The sequence below is a fragment of the Ictidomys tridecemlineatus genome, chromosome 2, assembly GCF_052094955.1.
Source record: "Ictidomys tridecemlineatus isolate mIctTri1 chromosome 2, mIctTri1.hap1, whole genome shotgun sequence".
In the NCBI taxonomy this organism is placed as follows: Eukaryota; Metazoa; Chordata; class Mammalia; order Rodentia; family Sciuridae; genus Ictidomys; species Ictidomys tridecemlineatus.
Genome location: NC_135478.1, coordinates 199,377,980 through 199,395,474, shown reverse-complemented (window position 1 = coordinate 199,395,474; position 17,495 = coordinate 199,377,980). Strand labels below are relative to the sequence as shown.

The window sequence follows — 17,495 nt, the reverse complement described above, 5'->3', positions numbered from 1 at the left end:
CTTAGACTCTGGCTGGTTCACGGGGGAGATGATAAGGCCGGTGCATAGCACTGTTTAACAGACAGTTGGGCTCTCTGTTGACTCAGCCCCTCCTCCATTCTTTTGTGTTTGTCATTCCAACTTCAGATTTATCCAGATAGCAAAAGGTCTCAAAGTTCTTTGCAGTAGGTCCTTACTGCTATAGAGGAATGTTGGCCCTGTCAGGGAGATTTCTCTGAGATAGACACACCCCTGTGGAAATCCTAAGTAAATATTTGGGCCCTCATTGCCTTGGACTGCATCTATACTCCTGATGAAGGTAATGCACTGGAGGATGAAAAACTGTCAGCCTCATCACCCTGGAAAACTTCTCTATCCCGTATGTTAAAATCAGGCTTTAAAGAGATGCTGTCATGATAACAGGGCAGCAAATGCCTGTTAAGATAGACTTCATAACAGAGTTCCTGCTGTGAAAGTCAAGTTTAGGATTGCTGAACCAAAGACTCTCCAAAGCTAAATAGGTGGTGCCAGTGATCATGGCCCACCTTATAATGTGCTTTAGGTGCTTGTCAGTGTTGGAGTTAGGTTAAAACATGAGTAATCACTGCATTGCTCAGAACTAAAAGCAGATGTGCCTATGATTGGCAGAAAGCTGCTCTCTGCCTCTCTACACCTGATGCCACCTTTATCCTGACCTCATTTGCTCTAAGATGAAAGATGACTAAGGGTGAGCCTGAGATCTGTTTGTCCTCCAGAGAGACCAGTTACTGTGTAATCCCTTGGGGTATGCTGGAGAACTTTGTGGAGTGTTGGCAGTTAAACTTCATGGTTTTGTGGATACTGGCTCACAACTCACTATCTCACCTGGTACCGTGGTGAGAACATGTCCAAATTCAATTTATATGATGCATTCACAGTGAGAAGGAAAGTGAAAATGGCTCTGTGGAAGGGACCCTTGGGAAAATTCAATGAAATTCTGTGGCTTATAATGGACCTCATGTGTTGCATGCCTGCATTCTTTGTCCCATTAATGTCAGTAGGGTTTCTCACTTTCAGAGATTGCCACATGTAGATCAATAATACTGGGACATGTAGATCACGCTCCATGTTTTCTCTCTGGTAGTCAAACAGAATTCCCGTAGAATTCCAGAAGGAATTATTCAGTTGGTGGCTGCCAGAATACTCAGAGAATTTTCCAACACAACAATACTGCTTGCCATATTAGCCACAAGACACAACCCCTTTAAAAAAAAAAAAAAAAAAAAGCAGCTACTAATCTGCTAAGTATTCTCTGACTGAAACTGAATGCCCCAGGTTCTCAGTTTGAGCTGGGTCTACTTGAACTTGTGACCAAAAAAGCTTGGAAGAGCCCAACCAACACACTTTATAAAATAGAAATGACAGATTCAAGAAAACTGCTGAAATGGGGGTATTTACTCAATGGTGGAACACTTGCCTAGCATGTGCAAGGCCCTGGGTTCAATCCCTAATACAGAAGAAAAGAGAACAAAAAAAAAAGAAGAAGAAAACTCTGAGCTTTGCCCAATAGTGTCTCAGGTTTACATGAACAAGTGGCTGTTTTGTGTTTGGGAGATTTTGTCTGCCATCTTTTTTCTGAAGCAGAACCTAACCTGTCACTCAGTGGTGCCTCCAATTTATAGGATTTTTTTTTTTTTTTTAATGCCTGAGTTTGGTTCATTGGTGATCATTCAACCAGGTTGTCTGGTGCTAACTACTGGGCTTTTCAACCTCTGCACAGCTATTCAGACCCACAAATGGACATGGTCACTTGCAGCATAGACAGGACTCAAGGCCATATTTACAGCTCTGGCCAATAGTCCCTTTGATAATCCTTGTTATATTTTTCCTGGCCCTTTGGACTATTTCTAATGACCTATTTGGTCTGTCCTTTGGAAAATTATAGACTAACAGATTAAAGTTTGAGGATTCAAACCATAGAAACAAATTATGGAAACCTATCAAATTCTTTGGGCCTACTCCTAGCTATATGGCATCAATATTTTTGTGTACTTAAGGAAAGATTTTTTGTGTTTTTGTGTTTTTTTTTTCTTCTTATGGAACTTAGGATTGAACCCAGGGCCTTAGCACATGCTTGGCAAGCGCTCTACCACTGAGCTACAGCCCCCACCCAGAGAAATAGTTTTTAAAGAAGTCCTTAAGAATCTGTCACAGAATCTTTAAAAATGTTTTATGTATTTAAAGAAAGTCCACCATTTGATCATGTAGCCTTCAGTTGATTGTAGTGATCCCTCTGAAATAAGGCTATCCAAGACTACTTGGAGCAGCTTTTCCTAAGGAATAATTGATAATAATGGTCCTTATGATTGTACTAATTAACTAGATAAGATAGTACAGAATTTATTTCCAATTGAGGGAATGTGATTAGCTGCACTGCCTAGATCCTAGAAGGCACTAATATCAGCCTCAACTTGCTGACTAGAGTTTTTCTAGAAAACAGAACTGCTCTAGACCCTAAGCTTCTTCCTTGTGTCCCCAAAAGTAACCCTGTGTGTTCACTGATACATCCTGTTGCACTTAGAATAAACCCTTAAGCCAAATGGAAAGGTCAGTACAGGAGGTTATGGAGAGAGGCTAGACTCTGATGGAGCTTCTTTAACCAGTTGGTTCTGGGAGGCTAGGAAATATAGTTGATCCCAGCACTGCAAGTTGGACTAATTCTGCTGGTTGGAGTCCTATTCATAGTAATTTTAATTATGTGCTGTGAGATTGTCTGAATGGATTTAGTTCTGGATGCCCTAGGTCTCATTGATCAGTGTGGCCATAGGAGTGTTAAACTCATGAGAAAATTTACCACAAACCATAAACAATGTAGATATGAGCGTGGAAAATGTTGAGAGACCATTCCCCATGAATCTGTCCTCTGCATGTCTTATGAGCAGAGGCATGGATGGCCTTTGTTTCAGATTATCTTTTTGGTGATAGTAGTATGATGAATAGCCTTGGAAAACAGAGATAGTGTCTCTCTTAAGGGCAGTAAGAGACTTTCTTACTCCCCACTATATAAAGTTGGGATTTCCCAAGTTCAGAATTCTTAATATTTTTGATCTTGCCCTCTGCTTTTATACTTTGTTCTCCTAGCAGTATCTCAGACTTGAACATTGTTTGAAAGCCATTTTTTTTAATTTTAGAGTTATATTTTTAAAACTTTCAAAACCATCAAGTCTTAGTTCCTTTCTGTTTGATAGTATGCTCATTCTATCCACGTCTCTCACATTTTACCATAAGCATTAAGAAGAAAATCAGGCAGCACCTTCAACACTTAGTGAGATTAGCAGTTCACTAGTAACATTTCCTGCTTTCTGATAATGTTGCTTAGCTTTCTACCACTATATAATAAGTACCTCACCTTCCAGATTTCCACTAATAATCTGTTCAAGGCAGGTTAGGCTTGCTCTAATGCACTCTTCATAATCCTTTTAGCCTTTGTTTACTACCTGTTTCCAAAGTCACTTCTGTGTGTGTGTGTGTGTGTGTGTGTGTGTGTGTGTGTATTTGTTATGACAGTACCCACCTTCTATTGCTGTATAACAAATTACCCCCAAAACATAGTAAATTAAGAAATATTTATACCTTACATTATCTGTGAGTCAGTTTAACTGATGCCTCTGATTCAAAATTGCTCCCAAGGCTACAAATAAAGCATCAGCCAGAATTGTGGTCATCTAAATGTTCAATTGGGAGAAGATTTGCTTCCAAGTTTGCTCACAGCTGTCGGCAAAACTCAAAAGATCCACTTCCAAGCTCCTTCATGTGACTGTTGGCAGGCCTCAGGTTCTTGCTGGCTGTTGGCCAGAAACCTCAGTTCCCTGTAGTGTGTAACACGGGCCTCTTCATCCTCACAATATGGTAGTTTGCTTTCCAATAGTGAGGGTTCAGACAGAGCAAGAGCCTGATGAAATGCAAGTCCACATCTTGGTGTACACTCATTTCAGAAATACTTTTATTGTATTCTGGTTGTTTTAAGTGAGTTTCTAGGTCCATCCTACACTCAAGGGGAAGGAATTTACAAGAGCATGAATAAGCAGGAAGCAGGGATCACTGGGGGTCACTTTAGCATCTATCCGACATTGCAGGAAATATTGTTCCTGTTTTTGGAGTATGTTTTCTAAAAGGAAGGGGATTAAAAATTAAAGAAAGCCCTGAAATACTATAAAATGCTAATTTATGAACTGTTTAACACAACTGCTAGAAAAACATTTAAGAAGGAAAACATGAGTTTGGATAGTTGGAAAGATGTATTGGCAGGTCTAACCTCTAGAATTTTAGGAAGAAAAATTTGTCAGCAGTGTTACCACGAAGGCAGGAAACAGAGGGCCCATGCGTAATCTAGATATGGAGTTCAGCTGTTTTTCTTTACTTGGAAGATAATATGGTAAGAATGGAGTGAAAATCCAGATACATTTTTGAGAACAAAAGATCGACAAGAAATTTTGAATGGCTTGATAAAAGGAAGTGAAATAAATGCATATGAAAAGCTAGACATTAAATATTTTGTGTATTTAGTTCTTTAAAACCTTTCAATATCCTATGGGGTTGGTATCTTTCATACTATTTTATAGAAGCAAAGACTATAAAAAATACAAAATAAGTGGCACGCTCACTATAATGTGTCTGCAACATTAAGTCTTTTCTCTTTTGGAGACCTAGTCTCTCGAGCCCCAAAGCCTGTGCTCTTATTTGTTGCACTACTTATGGTATTGTCTTGGAGAAATAAGGGGTGATGAAAACAATCATAGTTCTCAAGTCATATAGTTATCTAGCATGTTCTAGGCACTGTGATGTGAGCTCTTTGAATATGTCACTATTGTAAATTCTCATAGCAACCTCATGAATAAAGTGTTTTTATTTCTATTTTATAGGTGAGCAGACAACATTCAAAGAGATACCATGGCCAGATATTACAGAACTAGCGCACATACAAAAAGTCATTGACAAATAGTGAAAAAAGAGATTCCATTGCAGAAAAAGGGATGCTTTTGCCAAAAGCTATTTGGATAGTTGGTGCAGACTGAGGAATTTTAAACCTTAACATCTTAGTTTGTGATCTTTCTCCTCCAGAAAAGAAGCAGCTCTCTTTATTCTCTGAGAACTGAGTCTGAAAAATATATATAATCATATTCATATTCAGTAAACAAATTCCCAGAAAAACTGCACAATTAAGGCTATTTTTATGATTAGCATCATTTGGTTTCCCTGAATTTACCAGAGCAAACATTGCTGCAGCAAAAATTACTGCTAATGGTTGAACCTAACAACAAGAGAAAATCCCCCAAAGGGTCATTTAGGTCCCAGCTGCAGCTGTGCTTCACTATATTTCATACTGAAAGGCTGAGATTAACAGGAAAATCAGGCTCTGCCGTACTGTGCAGATGTGGCTGCAACTGTCTTAATTTATTCAGTAAACATTTGTTCAGTGCCCACTACATGCCAAACAGTGCCCTAGCCATGCTAGGATTGCAGGGATACATCATACCTGGTGGCCTCCAGGAGCTCTTAGATGAAAGAAGTTGATGGGAAAAAGCAGCTATAAAAACTTCAAAGTGTTATTAGTGATATAAGGCATACAGTGGGAATATAAAAGAGCAGATTATGAAAGTCTTAAGAGTAGGAGCTTCATAGGATTTTCCAATGAAGAGGGATATTCACCTTGGACCACTCTGGTGGGTGGAGGCTGGGCAATGAGGAGCATGGATGCATGGAGGTTTCCCAGGGGGCAGGGTTGGTAGAATCTAGGGTTTTTTTGAAGAACTGGGAATATAAGAGGAGCTGCTTTAATGAAAGGAAAGTTTTACTTCAGAATGACCAATTTGCTTTAAAAAGATGCATGCATCCAGATCTTCTGCAGAATTATATTTTTGAGACCAAAGCTTAGCAAACATCCAGTTACAAGGGACTGGAAAGGCTCTGGTGTGTCACCATTGCAGCAACAGCAGCAATGAATTATTTTGAGCTCCTATCATGTTCCAGGTCTTGTGCTAAGCACTTTACAGGCACTCTCTAATTTAATTTCATGATAACTTTGTTATGCTAAGTATTTCTTCAAGTTGTCTTATTCTATAGATAAAGAAATCAAAGCTTCAGTCTAGAATGTCTAGACTAGAATGTCAGTTCCAATGTCTCAGAGCTGGAATTTGAACTTAGAGAAGTGACCACAAAACCAAGGTTCTTTCATTGGCCCCCACTTCACTAACCCACTAATACAACCAATGCTTAATGCTCCTTCTGTAAAGCCTAGACCAACACCTCCAACTCTCGTGTTTCGGGCCCTGGTGTATCTACCCGCTTTTGCTCCCACCAGTCAAAAGTTTGGTGTTTACAAGACATGGAATCTGTCAGCACAATTATTATAATGCTATTTAGTAAAATAGTAAGTGCTCTGATGTAATGTGAATGTAAAAAAAATTTTTTATCTATGAAAACTAGATATATTATTTTTTAAAAAATAGCTAAACGAAATTAGGTTTGGGGAAGAAATGTAAAAGATAAAGGCATACCCTTCTCGGACTATTCCCTGAGGACCTTAAAAGAGCGCACTATAGGGATACGGCCACATCAATGATTATAGCAGCACAATTCACAATAGCTAGACTGTGGAACCAACCTAGATGCCCTTCAATAGATGAGTGGATAAAAAAATTGTGGCAGCTATACACAATGGAGTATTATGCAGCACTAAGAAATGACAAAATCATAGAATTTGCAGGGAAATGGATGGCATTAGAGCAGATTATGCTAAGTGAAGCTAGCCAAGCCCTAAAAAACAAATGTCAAATGTCTTCTTTGATATAAAGAGAGCCACTAAGAATAGAACAGGAAGGAAGAGCATGAGGAAAAGACTAACAGTAAACTAAGATGAATGGGGGGAGAGAAAGGGAGAGAGAAGGGAAAGCATATGGAAATGGTAGGAGACCTTCAGTGATACACAAAATTATAAGAGGTTATGAGGGGCAAGGGGGAGGGGGAAAAAAGGGAGAGAATTGAACAACAGCAGAGGAGGTAGAGAGGGAAGATGGGAGGGGAGGGGAGGGGAGGGGGGATAGTAGGGGATAGGAAAGGTAGCAGAATACAACAGTCACTAATATGCCATTATGTAAAAATGTGAGTATGTAACAGAAGTGAGTCTGCAATATGTATTTGGGGAGTTCAAAACCCAATTGAGTCAAATGTATGAAAGATGATATATCATGAGCTCTGTAATGTTTTGAACAATCAATAAAAAATGAAAAAAAAGAAGAAAAAAAATTAAAAAAAATAAAAGTTAATTTCTGATTATTCGTTAAAAAAAACATCTAGAGTAATTTAAAACTCAGTTTTTCTTGCTTGAATCATTTTTATCCATTTTAAGGACATTGCAAAATTTTTATAGATTATATGTTATGCTTGTGGTTTTTATAAGAGAATGTGTGAAACATCAGTCAGCAGACACTCATAAGCCAAGAGGAAAACTTGGCCCTGCAATTAAAAGATAGGCAAGTGAATAAATAATTCTGTGATTTAGGATAAATGTAAATATGTTTATGTTTGGTTTTCATTGATTCTTCTCTTTATTTTGCAATTTATTCACCCATTACTGCTCCCTGTCCTTTCAAAGGAGACTTCTATGTACTTGCCTCAGGGTCATGATAGAATAAAAGAGGACAGTAAACACAGGTGCAAGTCTTCAAATGAATTGAATGACAATGTTCAAATTGTGAAAGGTGACTCCTAGCACAATAGCATTATGCAAAAACAGGCTTTTGGGTTGAGGATAGGTGAAAGGAATATATTCTTAACATTGTTTTTCTGCAAAGCTTTAGTTTCTATAAACCAGAAGCAGCATAACATAGAATAAAGAATACAGACTTTGAAATGTTTCGATATAGCTTCAACACCTTAACTAATTGTTCTTGGTAAAGTCTCTTGAGTCTCAGTTTCCTCAAATTAAGATAGCATATTAATATCCATATCAAGTAGTTGTGAGGGAATATACAATGTTGGGTACATAGTAAATTATGAAAGGATTGTTCACTTTTCTCCTTTTCATGGGATTATTCAAAAGTAAAAGATGTTAATTCAGAAAGTAGATAGGCCATGAAACATTTACTATCTGTATTTTGACTCTAAGAACTATTCTTGACACATTGGAAGCAAATTTGTAGGTTAAGACAAATAATGTCAAGAGTTTCTGGTATTTTGAATTTTTTTCTTTTATTGATGCATTATAGTTGTACATAGTAGTTGGGTTCACTTTGACATAACTATATGTGCATGGAATTTAATTTACTCCATTGGTCCCTAATGCCCACCCCCTTTGCCCTCCTTTTTACCCATATTTCCATTCTACTTTACTGGTCTACTTTCCATTTATTTATTTATTTTAAATTGGTAATATGTACACACATACACATACACACACACATAAAGGTAGAATTCACTGTAATATATTTATGTGTGCACATAGAGTAATTTTGTCAAATTTATTCTGCACTTTTTTTTGTCCCTTCTACACTGCTGATATTCCTTCTGCCTTTGAAAAACTTTGAATTTGGCCAAAAGTAGAAAGAGTTGCCTATCAATGGAAATACTTAATTGTAACAATTTTTTTGTGCAACATTGTCCATCTTCCTCTACAAATGACAGGCTCAATCCAATCTAATTTTGAGATTTGTTAATTTACCATTCCATGCCATAAAAATAATTTTCATTTTCAATAAACAGAATCTGAAAAACTTATTATTCTTAATCCACTAAATGTAACTCTTTTGTTTTCAGATGTTTAGGAGAATTGATAATAAGTGCATTCTTTATTCTGAAGTCTATTCAGGGTGGGAATGGTAACAATGTTTTTGAACACTATCTATAGCCTATAGTAAGTAAAAAGTATACTCAAGGCACTAAAAGATATATTTTGCCCTTAGAATGCTTTAAAGGCTAATGAAAAGAGAAGATTTTAGTAAATGGAATGATGAAATGAATGATAAGAATTTTGGCACAGATGCATGTAATTTGGGAACTAGAAAGGAGAAGAAACTGGAAACGTCAAAAATAGAAGCATCAAGAAGAATTCTTGATAATTTTAAATTTTCAAGATAACTTTGATGAATTATACATGGATGATAAGGCCAAAACTATACTTAAATGCAAGAATTGTCTATGTTGTATATATCCTAATCCTGTGTTTTTTTTTTTAAATGTGTGTAACACAATATTACCTTTTTAACAAATGACTGCTTGTTTTCTTGATATTACGAAAACTTAGGAAGTTCTAGATAGTACAATGCAATTGTATTTGTATTTAAAAAGTATTTGTTAGATCTTATTTTTTGTTAGGCCCCACCCTAGTCTCGTATTTATATTAATTCACTCATACTTAGTTAACAAGTATTCATTTTCAAGCTGGCAAAAGCAAATCAAGTCATTTTTTTTAGCTCATGTTTAAAATGTACCATACTGTTATGGTTTAGTTAGGCTTTAAATTTTAGCTTAAGATTTTCGTGAGTCATTCAGCTACTCATCAAATTGATTATATGGAACTAAATTTTATATATGAGTTTAAGCTTTAAAACTAAGACTGAGCTTTGCTGCTAGTTGTGATTATAGGGTTAAAATTTTTTACATTTTTATACCTCCACAAGAAAACTTTTAGCAAAGCATCTTGAGATTGTTTACTTACTAACTATGCCACATTCCCATTAGTTAACATCACTGGTATTTACAAAGTACCTGCTGGTTCTAAAAACATATAAATAGGAAATAGATTAATTTACAGAATACCATAAGAACCATACCAAATCTAAAATTAAAGCCTTTTGAAGATTTATAGAATGTAATTGTACTGACAAATAGAAGCTATTTGGAACCAACCAGTCCCCATCTTCAGCTACCTTACCCTGCCAAGTGCCAGAGACACTTAAAATGGTATTTATAGTTTCGACATTTTCAGGTTGGTTTCTAAAGGGTCCTAAATTTCTAGGATCCTTGGATATTGGAACACCCAATCTCAAACTTTCCCCCCCCCCTTTCAGTCAAAGCATCTCTGATTTTATTTGTGTGGGGTGGGGCAGGGAGGTGGGGAGTTCTAACTAATCTGTAACCAGTTTGGAAAAAATCGCTGCTCAATGTGAAAGATCCTGAGCTTATTTCTCTACACAAATGCCTCCAAAGTCAAGGTTTTTATGATAATAGCCTCTGTGGGGAAGTAGAGACTGAGGGATACTGAGGCAATATATTTATTGTGGTCAGTGGCCCCCAAATCCTTTTGTAGAAATTGTGCCTGCTTCCAACTTCACAACTTGGAAGAATTTGGAGAGAAGTCAGAGGACAATTACAAAGACAGTTACGGAGATCTCTGACCTCTTGAGAAAACTAAAATAATTTCATTGAAAAAAAGCAGTCTGAGGCAACTATCTTCCAGACAATAAGAATCATTACACTGAGGTTAATAATCAGATTTCCTTCATGTGCAGACATAGTTTTAAAAAGGGGTGTATACAGAAGGGGAAGAAAAAACATTTTAATGAATAATGGCTGAATACTTACCAATTTGAGGACATTATTATACACAATCAGGAAGCCTAATGAACAAAGAGATCCACATGGAGACACAATTCAGTCAAATTGTTGAAACTCAAAGAATTTAGAAACAAAATACAAGTTACTCTCATCACAAAGGCTCCACCATAAGATTAACAAGTGATTGCTCTTCAGAAACCATAGATGCCAAAGGGTAGTAGGATGACGTAAGTCCTGAAAGAAAAAGACACCAAAAATGACAAAACCATCTTTCAAGAATGAAGGACAAATTATTAGTAAAAGCTGAGGGAGCTCATCACCAGCAGTGCTACTCTACAAGAAATATCAAAGGAAGTTAGTTCTTCACTCTGAGATGCAAAGACAGTAGGCAGTGAATTGAAGCCATTAGGAAAAATTAAAAACACTGGTAAAGGCAACTATATAGGTAAATGTAAAATCCAATATGATTTGTAATTTTGGTTTGGCTTGTAACTTAGCTCTTTCCTGTATAATTTAGTAGGCAAATGGGTAAAATAATGATTCTAAGTTTGTAAATGGGAATACAATACACAAAGATATATTCTGTGACAATAACTGTGTGAAAGGGGAAGGGAAGGGGGAAAAGGGGCGTGTGCAGCTTTAGCAGAAAGAATGAAGTGTAGAACAACAAGAAAAAGCAGCAAATGCTGAGCCCAGTTAATCAAAGGAATACATCATTCAGGGTTCTCTTTATGAAGGTTTTTTTGAAGGCAGGATGAATTTCTATCTATGTTTTATATATTAAACTACTACCTGTAGGAACAGGGATGAATTAAATGAACTCTGTCTTTTTAACCTTGTGAATCAATGATTTATCTTTAAGTTTTATCATAAGATAAAGATTTTAAGCACTTATTTTGAATTATAGCCTCATAGCCTCATGCTGCCAGGAGAGGAGCTACTTTCTAATAATGTTAAGGAAGTTAGTAGAAAAGAAGAACATCTATTCCAGGGGTCATGTACTCAAATACCTACAGGGACCCACAGATGTTATGAAAGAGTGAAGCTAACAGCAGAATGATTGGAGTTTGGGCAGTCTAGTGTATTAAAAAGTGAGTGACTGCCTAAAAGGGGCAATGACTGCAATCTGTGGCCAGTTGTTATTGTGTCACAATGTGTCTAAATTGACAGATCTTTGGCTTTCTCAAAAAAAAAAAAAAAACTAGAAATGTAGAATTTTACATGAAAAAAAAATTCATATTGACCAAATACTCAGTTTTATTAAAGTAGTGTGAAAGCAGAACTATATGCATGTGCACTCTGTGAGTTGGAAACTTCAGTTTATCCTTTAGTTCATTAGTTAACCACCACAGTAATTAACAAACAAAATAGAACCGATTCAATTCCAAAGGTTAGAAGAGTTAATCTACTTAACAATTATAAGGTTTAATTAAGGTTCCTTCAAACTCTCTGAATCTTCAATCTCTGTTTCCTTCCTATACTGGGTAACTTGCTCCCAATATTGGGTGACTTATTCACATAGGAGGGTGGGTATTTGAAGGAATTACTTACTTCCCTTAACTATGTAATTTTATTTAGTAAAATCATCACATGCTCAGATCAAAAATCAGTTCATCCTGTTGCTATACTAGAGAGGCTATTGATTCTGTCAGATATTTAGAAATGCACATGTATGTGGCATAGACTTGTTCCTTTGGATCTTTGAACTAACATTTGTGTATAACATTGGCTGCATGAGGCATGCTCAATTTAAAAATTGACTTACACACTTTTACCATTTGGTGACATCTTTTATGTCTCTTATAAAATGTTTTCCAATAACCCTCCTCCACCTGGAGTAAGGACAGCTGGATTTCTGAAATCCCCTTACTTTCAGACAGGAGAATATGCCACAGATGAAGAAGAGGATGAGGTAGGGCCTGTTCTTCCTGGTGGTGACATGGCCATTGAAGTCTTTGAGCTGCCTGAGAATGAGGACATGTTTTCTCCATCAGACCTGGACACAAGCAAGCTCAGTCACAAGTTTAAAGAGGTAAGCCACTGATCTGCAAACTATTTATATCTGTCTATTTCATTAGTTAGTGTATGTTTTTGTTCAAATAAAATATTAAGAATAATCAATTTCCCAATGAAACTTTTTAATAGAAGATTATCTTAAGTCTCAAATTTCAAAGTAAAATTTAAGTAGATCTCATTTCATTATCACTGATTTAAATGCTTGATATTTGTCATAGTGGCAGCTTGCAATGTATCTAGCCCATAATTTCAAACTAGAGTGTGCATATATATTCTAGCTGTGTGGGGTTTTTCTTCAGTTGTACAGATTTTTTTCCCCCCAGTGATGAGCTTTCCTCTAAGGCAGTGCTTCTAAAAAGGCTCTTTTTTTCTTTCTTTTCCTAAAATAGAGTCCTAATAAGAATCAGATGGCATACCCAAAGGGTTTAATTGAAGAGTTTAATGAACAGATTTTGAACAGAGTTGATAGAACTAACAAGGGATGGTGACATGCATAGGGACTGGCAACAGCAGGAAGCTGTCACCATGTTTTGGCTTAATGGGTAAAGAGAAGGAAAGAGATTCTCTTTTTGAAAGAGGGCCATTGAACACCTGCAGCTTTTTAAGGTGCAGCCACTACTAAAAACTGCATTCTCTGGGCAAGGGTGATATATACCCATTTCCCAATGCTGTTCTCTTCCTGGTGGGGAGCATCCCCACACCCTCACACAGTCACCTCCAGCAGTGGGAACTTGGGTAATACAAAGTCTGCGGAAGTCAGCTTCTGAGGAAAGGAGTGGTCAGAGAAGGGCCAGGAAAAGATCCTGAGTGGGCATATATGAATGTGATCACATAAACTCTTTTTTAAAATTCACTACTCAGAACCCCTGCAGGTAAAGTAGAAACTGTGATGAATAGGGCCTCAAGCAACTAATCTTTCATTGTTTGGGGGGAGCATCCTTCATTGTTGAAAATGAAGGTACCATTATTTATCACCTCTTCCTTTCTTTTTTTTTTTTTCCTTGTGGTGTTGAGGGTTGAACTCAGGGCCTCATGCATGTTAGCAAATGCTTTACCACTGAACCATATTCCCAGCTCACCTCCTCATTTCTTATAAAGACCTTCTGTATTAACTGATATCTTCAAGTCAAAGAGCAATGGAGAAAAATAAAAGTTCATAGGTAGTGGCTGAGTGAAGAATTATTATCTAGATGCTTTTTTTTTTGTATATGTTCTAAGAATATAAGTTATCTAATGGAGTTTATAGAACATGTGTTCTTTAAGAAATCTCCCCTGAGCATCAATCCAATTTTGACAAGTATTGAGACAGTGAGATATAGTAGTGTACGCTGATAAAAAGCCTTTAATAGGGCTCTTTCATAATGTTGGGTGAGTCTGACCCTTAGTCACTAGTAGACAATGGAGTTGAAGAATGTTTCATATTCTTATATAGGAGCTACAGGGCCTAAAAATCAGAGATAGGACATGGAAAATTATACTGTGCATTTTCTGAATTGAGCCAAGGAATCGATGCTCCAAAAATATTGTATGCACCATTATATGGACAACTGTCTCATCTAGACCAGATTAGAGGTTAGCAAATATAACATTTGCCAAATCTGGTTTATTGCCTGTTTTTGTTTTTGTATTTGTTTTTTCTTCTTTTTGTAGATATAGTTTCATTTGAACACAATCATGCCCATTTCTTTAATATTTGTTTGTGGCCAATTTCATGCTTCAACAGTCAAGTTGAATTGTTGCAGACTCTGTGTCCTATAAGTCCTAAATTATTTGCTCTCTGCCCCTCAACAGAAAATTTTGATGGCCTTGGTGTAGACAGCTTCATGATCAGGATCCATTCTGTATATTATGTCTGATTTATTTCTAGCCTGCTTAGCCAAACTTATAGTTTGCCATTAATTTTGGTGTATAAGAATTAGAGGTTTGTCTCAACTTTAAAAACAGGCAAATATTATATCATTTCATTTGTAATCCTTTTATTCTGTTTTGTTTTATATTTAGCTTAGTGCTGCTTTAATTTCTTCAGGAGATTGCTCTCAAACAATTGTGTTGCACTCTTTCATAACAATTTTATCTTGTATGCTGCCACTATCACAGTCTTAAAAGTTTATTTATGTAATTCACAGACATCTAAATACTGTATCTAGCAGTATTTTTCAGAGGATTATGCACAGAAAAGGGTCATGTTGTATTGGAGTCTTTGCAAAGTCTCATGTTACAGGGTTCTCTTAATTTTGTTTTAAGCAAAATTACCTGTTGTATTTCTTAGGCAAAGCTCATTAGGCTGACATATTCCCCATCAGTCCTGCTTTCGGCCTGTTACATATGTTCCTACTAGACCCTGAAGTGCTCTGTTTTTGCTCATGACTGTATCTTTACACAGTTCTTGGCATATAATTCATGGTTAAATATTTCATGAGTGAATGGTATCAGGAATGTACGGATGAATCATTGTACAATGTACCTAATTTAATTTTTCCAAGTAGTTGACAAGTTAGTCAGCACTTAAATGGTCATTTGCCTGTCCCCCTCTGGTCAAAAAGCTGCATTATTGTCTACAGAATTTGTGTCTATAATTTTGGAATGCTTTGGGCCTTCCTACTGTGTTCCATTTTTTTCTCTTTTCTTCAGTGTAACATTTTTAGATTACATATGAGCATTGATGGAATAAATCCAGTACATCTAATTTTCTCTTTTAAAATTTCTTTACTTTTAGCTTACTCAAGAAAATGTTTGAATCCCTTCTTTAATTCCCTAATAATGATTTTCTTTGCATTTTTATTGTAATTAGATTAAACTAGTAATTTAATTTGTGAAGAACTAACACTTTATCATATTGAATCTTTTAATCTAAAGTTTATGGATTTTATCTATTTAAGTCTTTTTTTTTTCTTGTTCCTTTCTTAAATTTTATGGCACCCTCTATTAGTTTCCTAAGTGTCCTGTGCTAAGTAACAGAAAATCTGACTATAGTATGGTAATCAAAAGCTGCTAAAGATTATGTTAGCCTCAATATAGATTAGTAAATTTTTCCTATTTTGCTAATTTCATAAATGACTTTTGTTTAAAAAATGATTTATATAAGAGAAATTTCTATTCTCAAAAGTTTTTTATTACTCAAATATAAACCATCTGTGCATTTGTGGAGGAAGTTTTTAGATACTTTTTATGATAGCTATTACTCTGTTAAAGTTTTTAAATTTTGGGGTGCCAATTGTGATATTTTGCTTGGTTTTAAGAAATTTATATATTTAGATTTTTACATTTATGAACTTTTTTATATAAAATAATTTTAAAATATTATAACATGTTTGCATTCTAGTTACCCTTTTGTAGGCTTTCTTTTCTTATTTGGGTATTTTTGCTTCTTTCTTAGTTGTTTTCCAGAATTTTATCTATCATGATTTGACATAACTAGTGTTTTTTTTTAATTAAAAAATAATTAATTTATTGTTTCCTTTCAATATCTTCATTTTTCTTTCTTTTTGATGTTGTTGTTTTGATCAGTTGTAGCAAGTTCGTTCTTTCTTTTTTTTCTTTCTTTCTTTCTCTCTTTCTCTCTTTCTTTCTTTCTTTATCATTATTTTTTTGGTACTGGAGATTGAACCTAGGGGAACTACCACTGAGCCACATCCTCAGCCCATTTTTTATATTTTATTTAGACACGGGGTCTCACTGACTTGCTCAGAGCCTAGCTAAGTTGCTAAGGTTTTCTCTGAACTCAATCTTCCTGCCTCAGTCTGCCAAGCCACTGAGATGCACCACTGGCATAGCATTAATTTTTAATAGGTTGTACATTCTGACAAGTATATTTTTTTCTGAATATTGCTTTCTCTACATGTCAGTTTTTTGCATGTAGAATACCATTGTCATTTATGTCATGTCTTATTTCCTCTTTAACACAATAATTATTCTGTGGGGCTTTTTTCCCCCAGACATGTAGAACTTTATTTGTTATGCTTTCTTATTGGCTCTTAACTTTCTTGCACACTATTCAGAAAATATATTTTATTTGTAATAGCTATCGTTTAGAATTTTTGAGACTTTTTATAACTTGATTCATAAACAATTTTAATATTCCTTGTGTATGCAAATGGCACACATTTGTGTCTGGGTGCAAAGTTTGTATGGTTTTCATATATAAAAATAAGATTAATAGTGCAAACACATACACACATATATTTTTTTTTTTAAAGAGAGAGTGAGAGAGGAGAGAGAGAGAGAGAGAGAAAGAGAGAATTTTTTAATATTTATTTTTTAGTTCTCGGTGGACACAACATCTTTGTTGGTATGTGCTGCTGAGGATCGAACCCGGGCCGCACGCATGCCAGGCGAGCGCGCTACCGCTTGAGCCACATCTCCAGCCCCACACACGTATCTTTTATAATATGGGTTAGACTTTGCTTGATCTACCGATTCAGAAAAGCATATATTAAAATCGGCAGCTACCATTGTTTATTTCTTTCTATAATTTTATTGGTTGTACTTTTATATGTTTTGAATCTTTGTTGTTAGCTGCATATATGTTGAGGATTATTACAATTTCTTGATTTATTTTAATATCTCTCCGTCCCCTATGAAGCATTTTGCACCAACTTCTGTTTCATTTGGTAGAAGAACTCAACACTGGCTTTCTTTTGCATTATATTTGCTTCACAGCATCTGTATTTTCCATCTCTTTATTTTCATTCCTTCCATATCTTCTGGTTCAAATATGTTTCCTTTAGGCAACATGTTCCTCAATCCTACTTTTATTCTACTCTGGGAGTCTTTGTCAGTTAATTGGAGTGTAATTTATTTACATTTACTTTTATCATCTTAGTGTTAAGCTTATGCCTGTCTATTTCATATTTTCCACTTTCCAAATTTTCTTCTGATTTTTTAACTATTTCCCTTTGTATTAAATATGTCAAATTTTCATCTGTTGCTTCAAAGTTAATATTTTTATTTTATTACCCTGACTTATA

The 17,495-nt window shown here is 35.7% G+C and overlaps 1 protein-coding gene across 14 annotated transcripts in view; it reads left to right on the top strand.

The window, feature by feature from the left end:
• Ppp1r9a (protein phosphatase 1 regulatory subunit 9A) overlaps positions 1 to 17,495 on the top strand; it is a 296,248-nt gene that overhangs the window by 221,294 nt on the left and 57,459 nt on the right. For 13 of the 14 annotated variants that reach the window (XM_078040394.1, XM_040291524.2, XM_078040395.1 and 10 more), the window contains one exon: positions 12,389 to 12,544. The exons of the other annotated variant lie outside the window; for it this stretch is intronic. In XM_078040394.1, the coding sequence (XP_077896520.1) occupies positions 12,389 to 12,544 (156 nt within the window). The remainder of the gene's footprint in view (positions 1 to 12,388; positions 12,545 to 17,495) is intronic. 14 annotated transcript variants of the gene reach the window in all.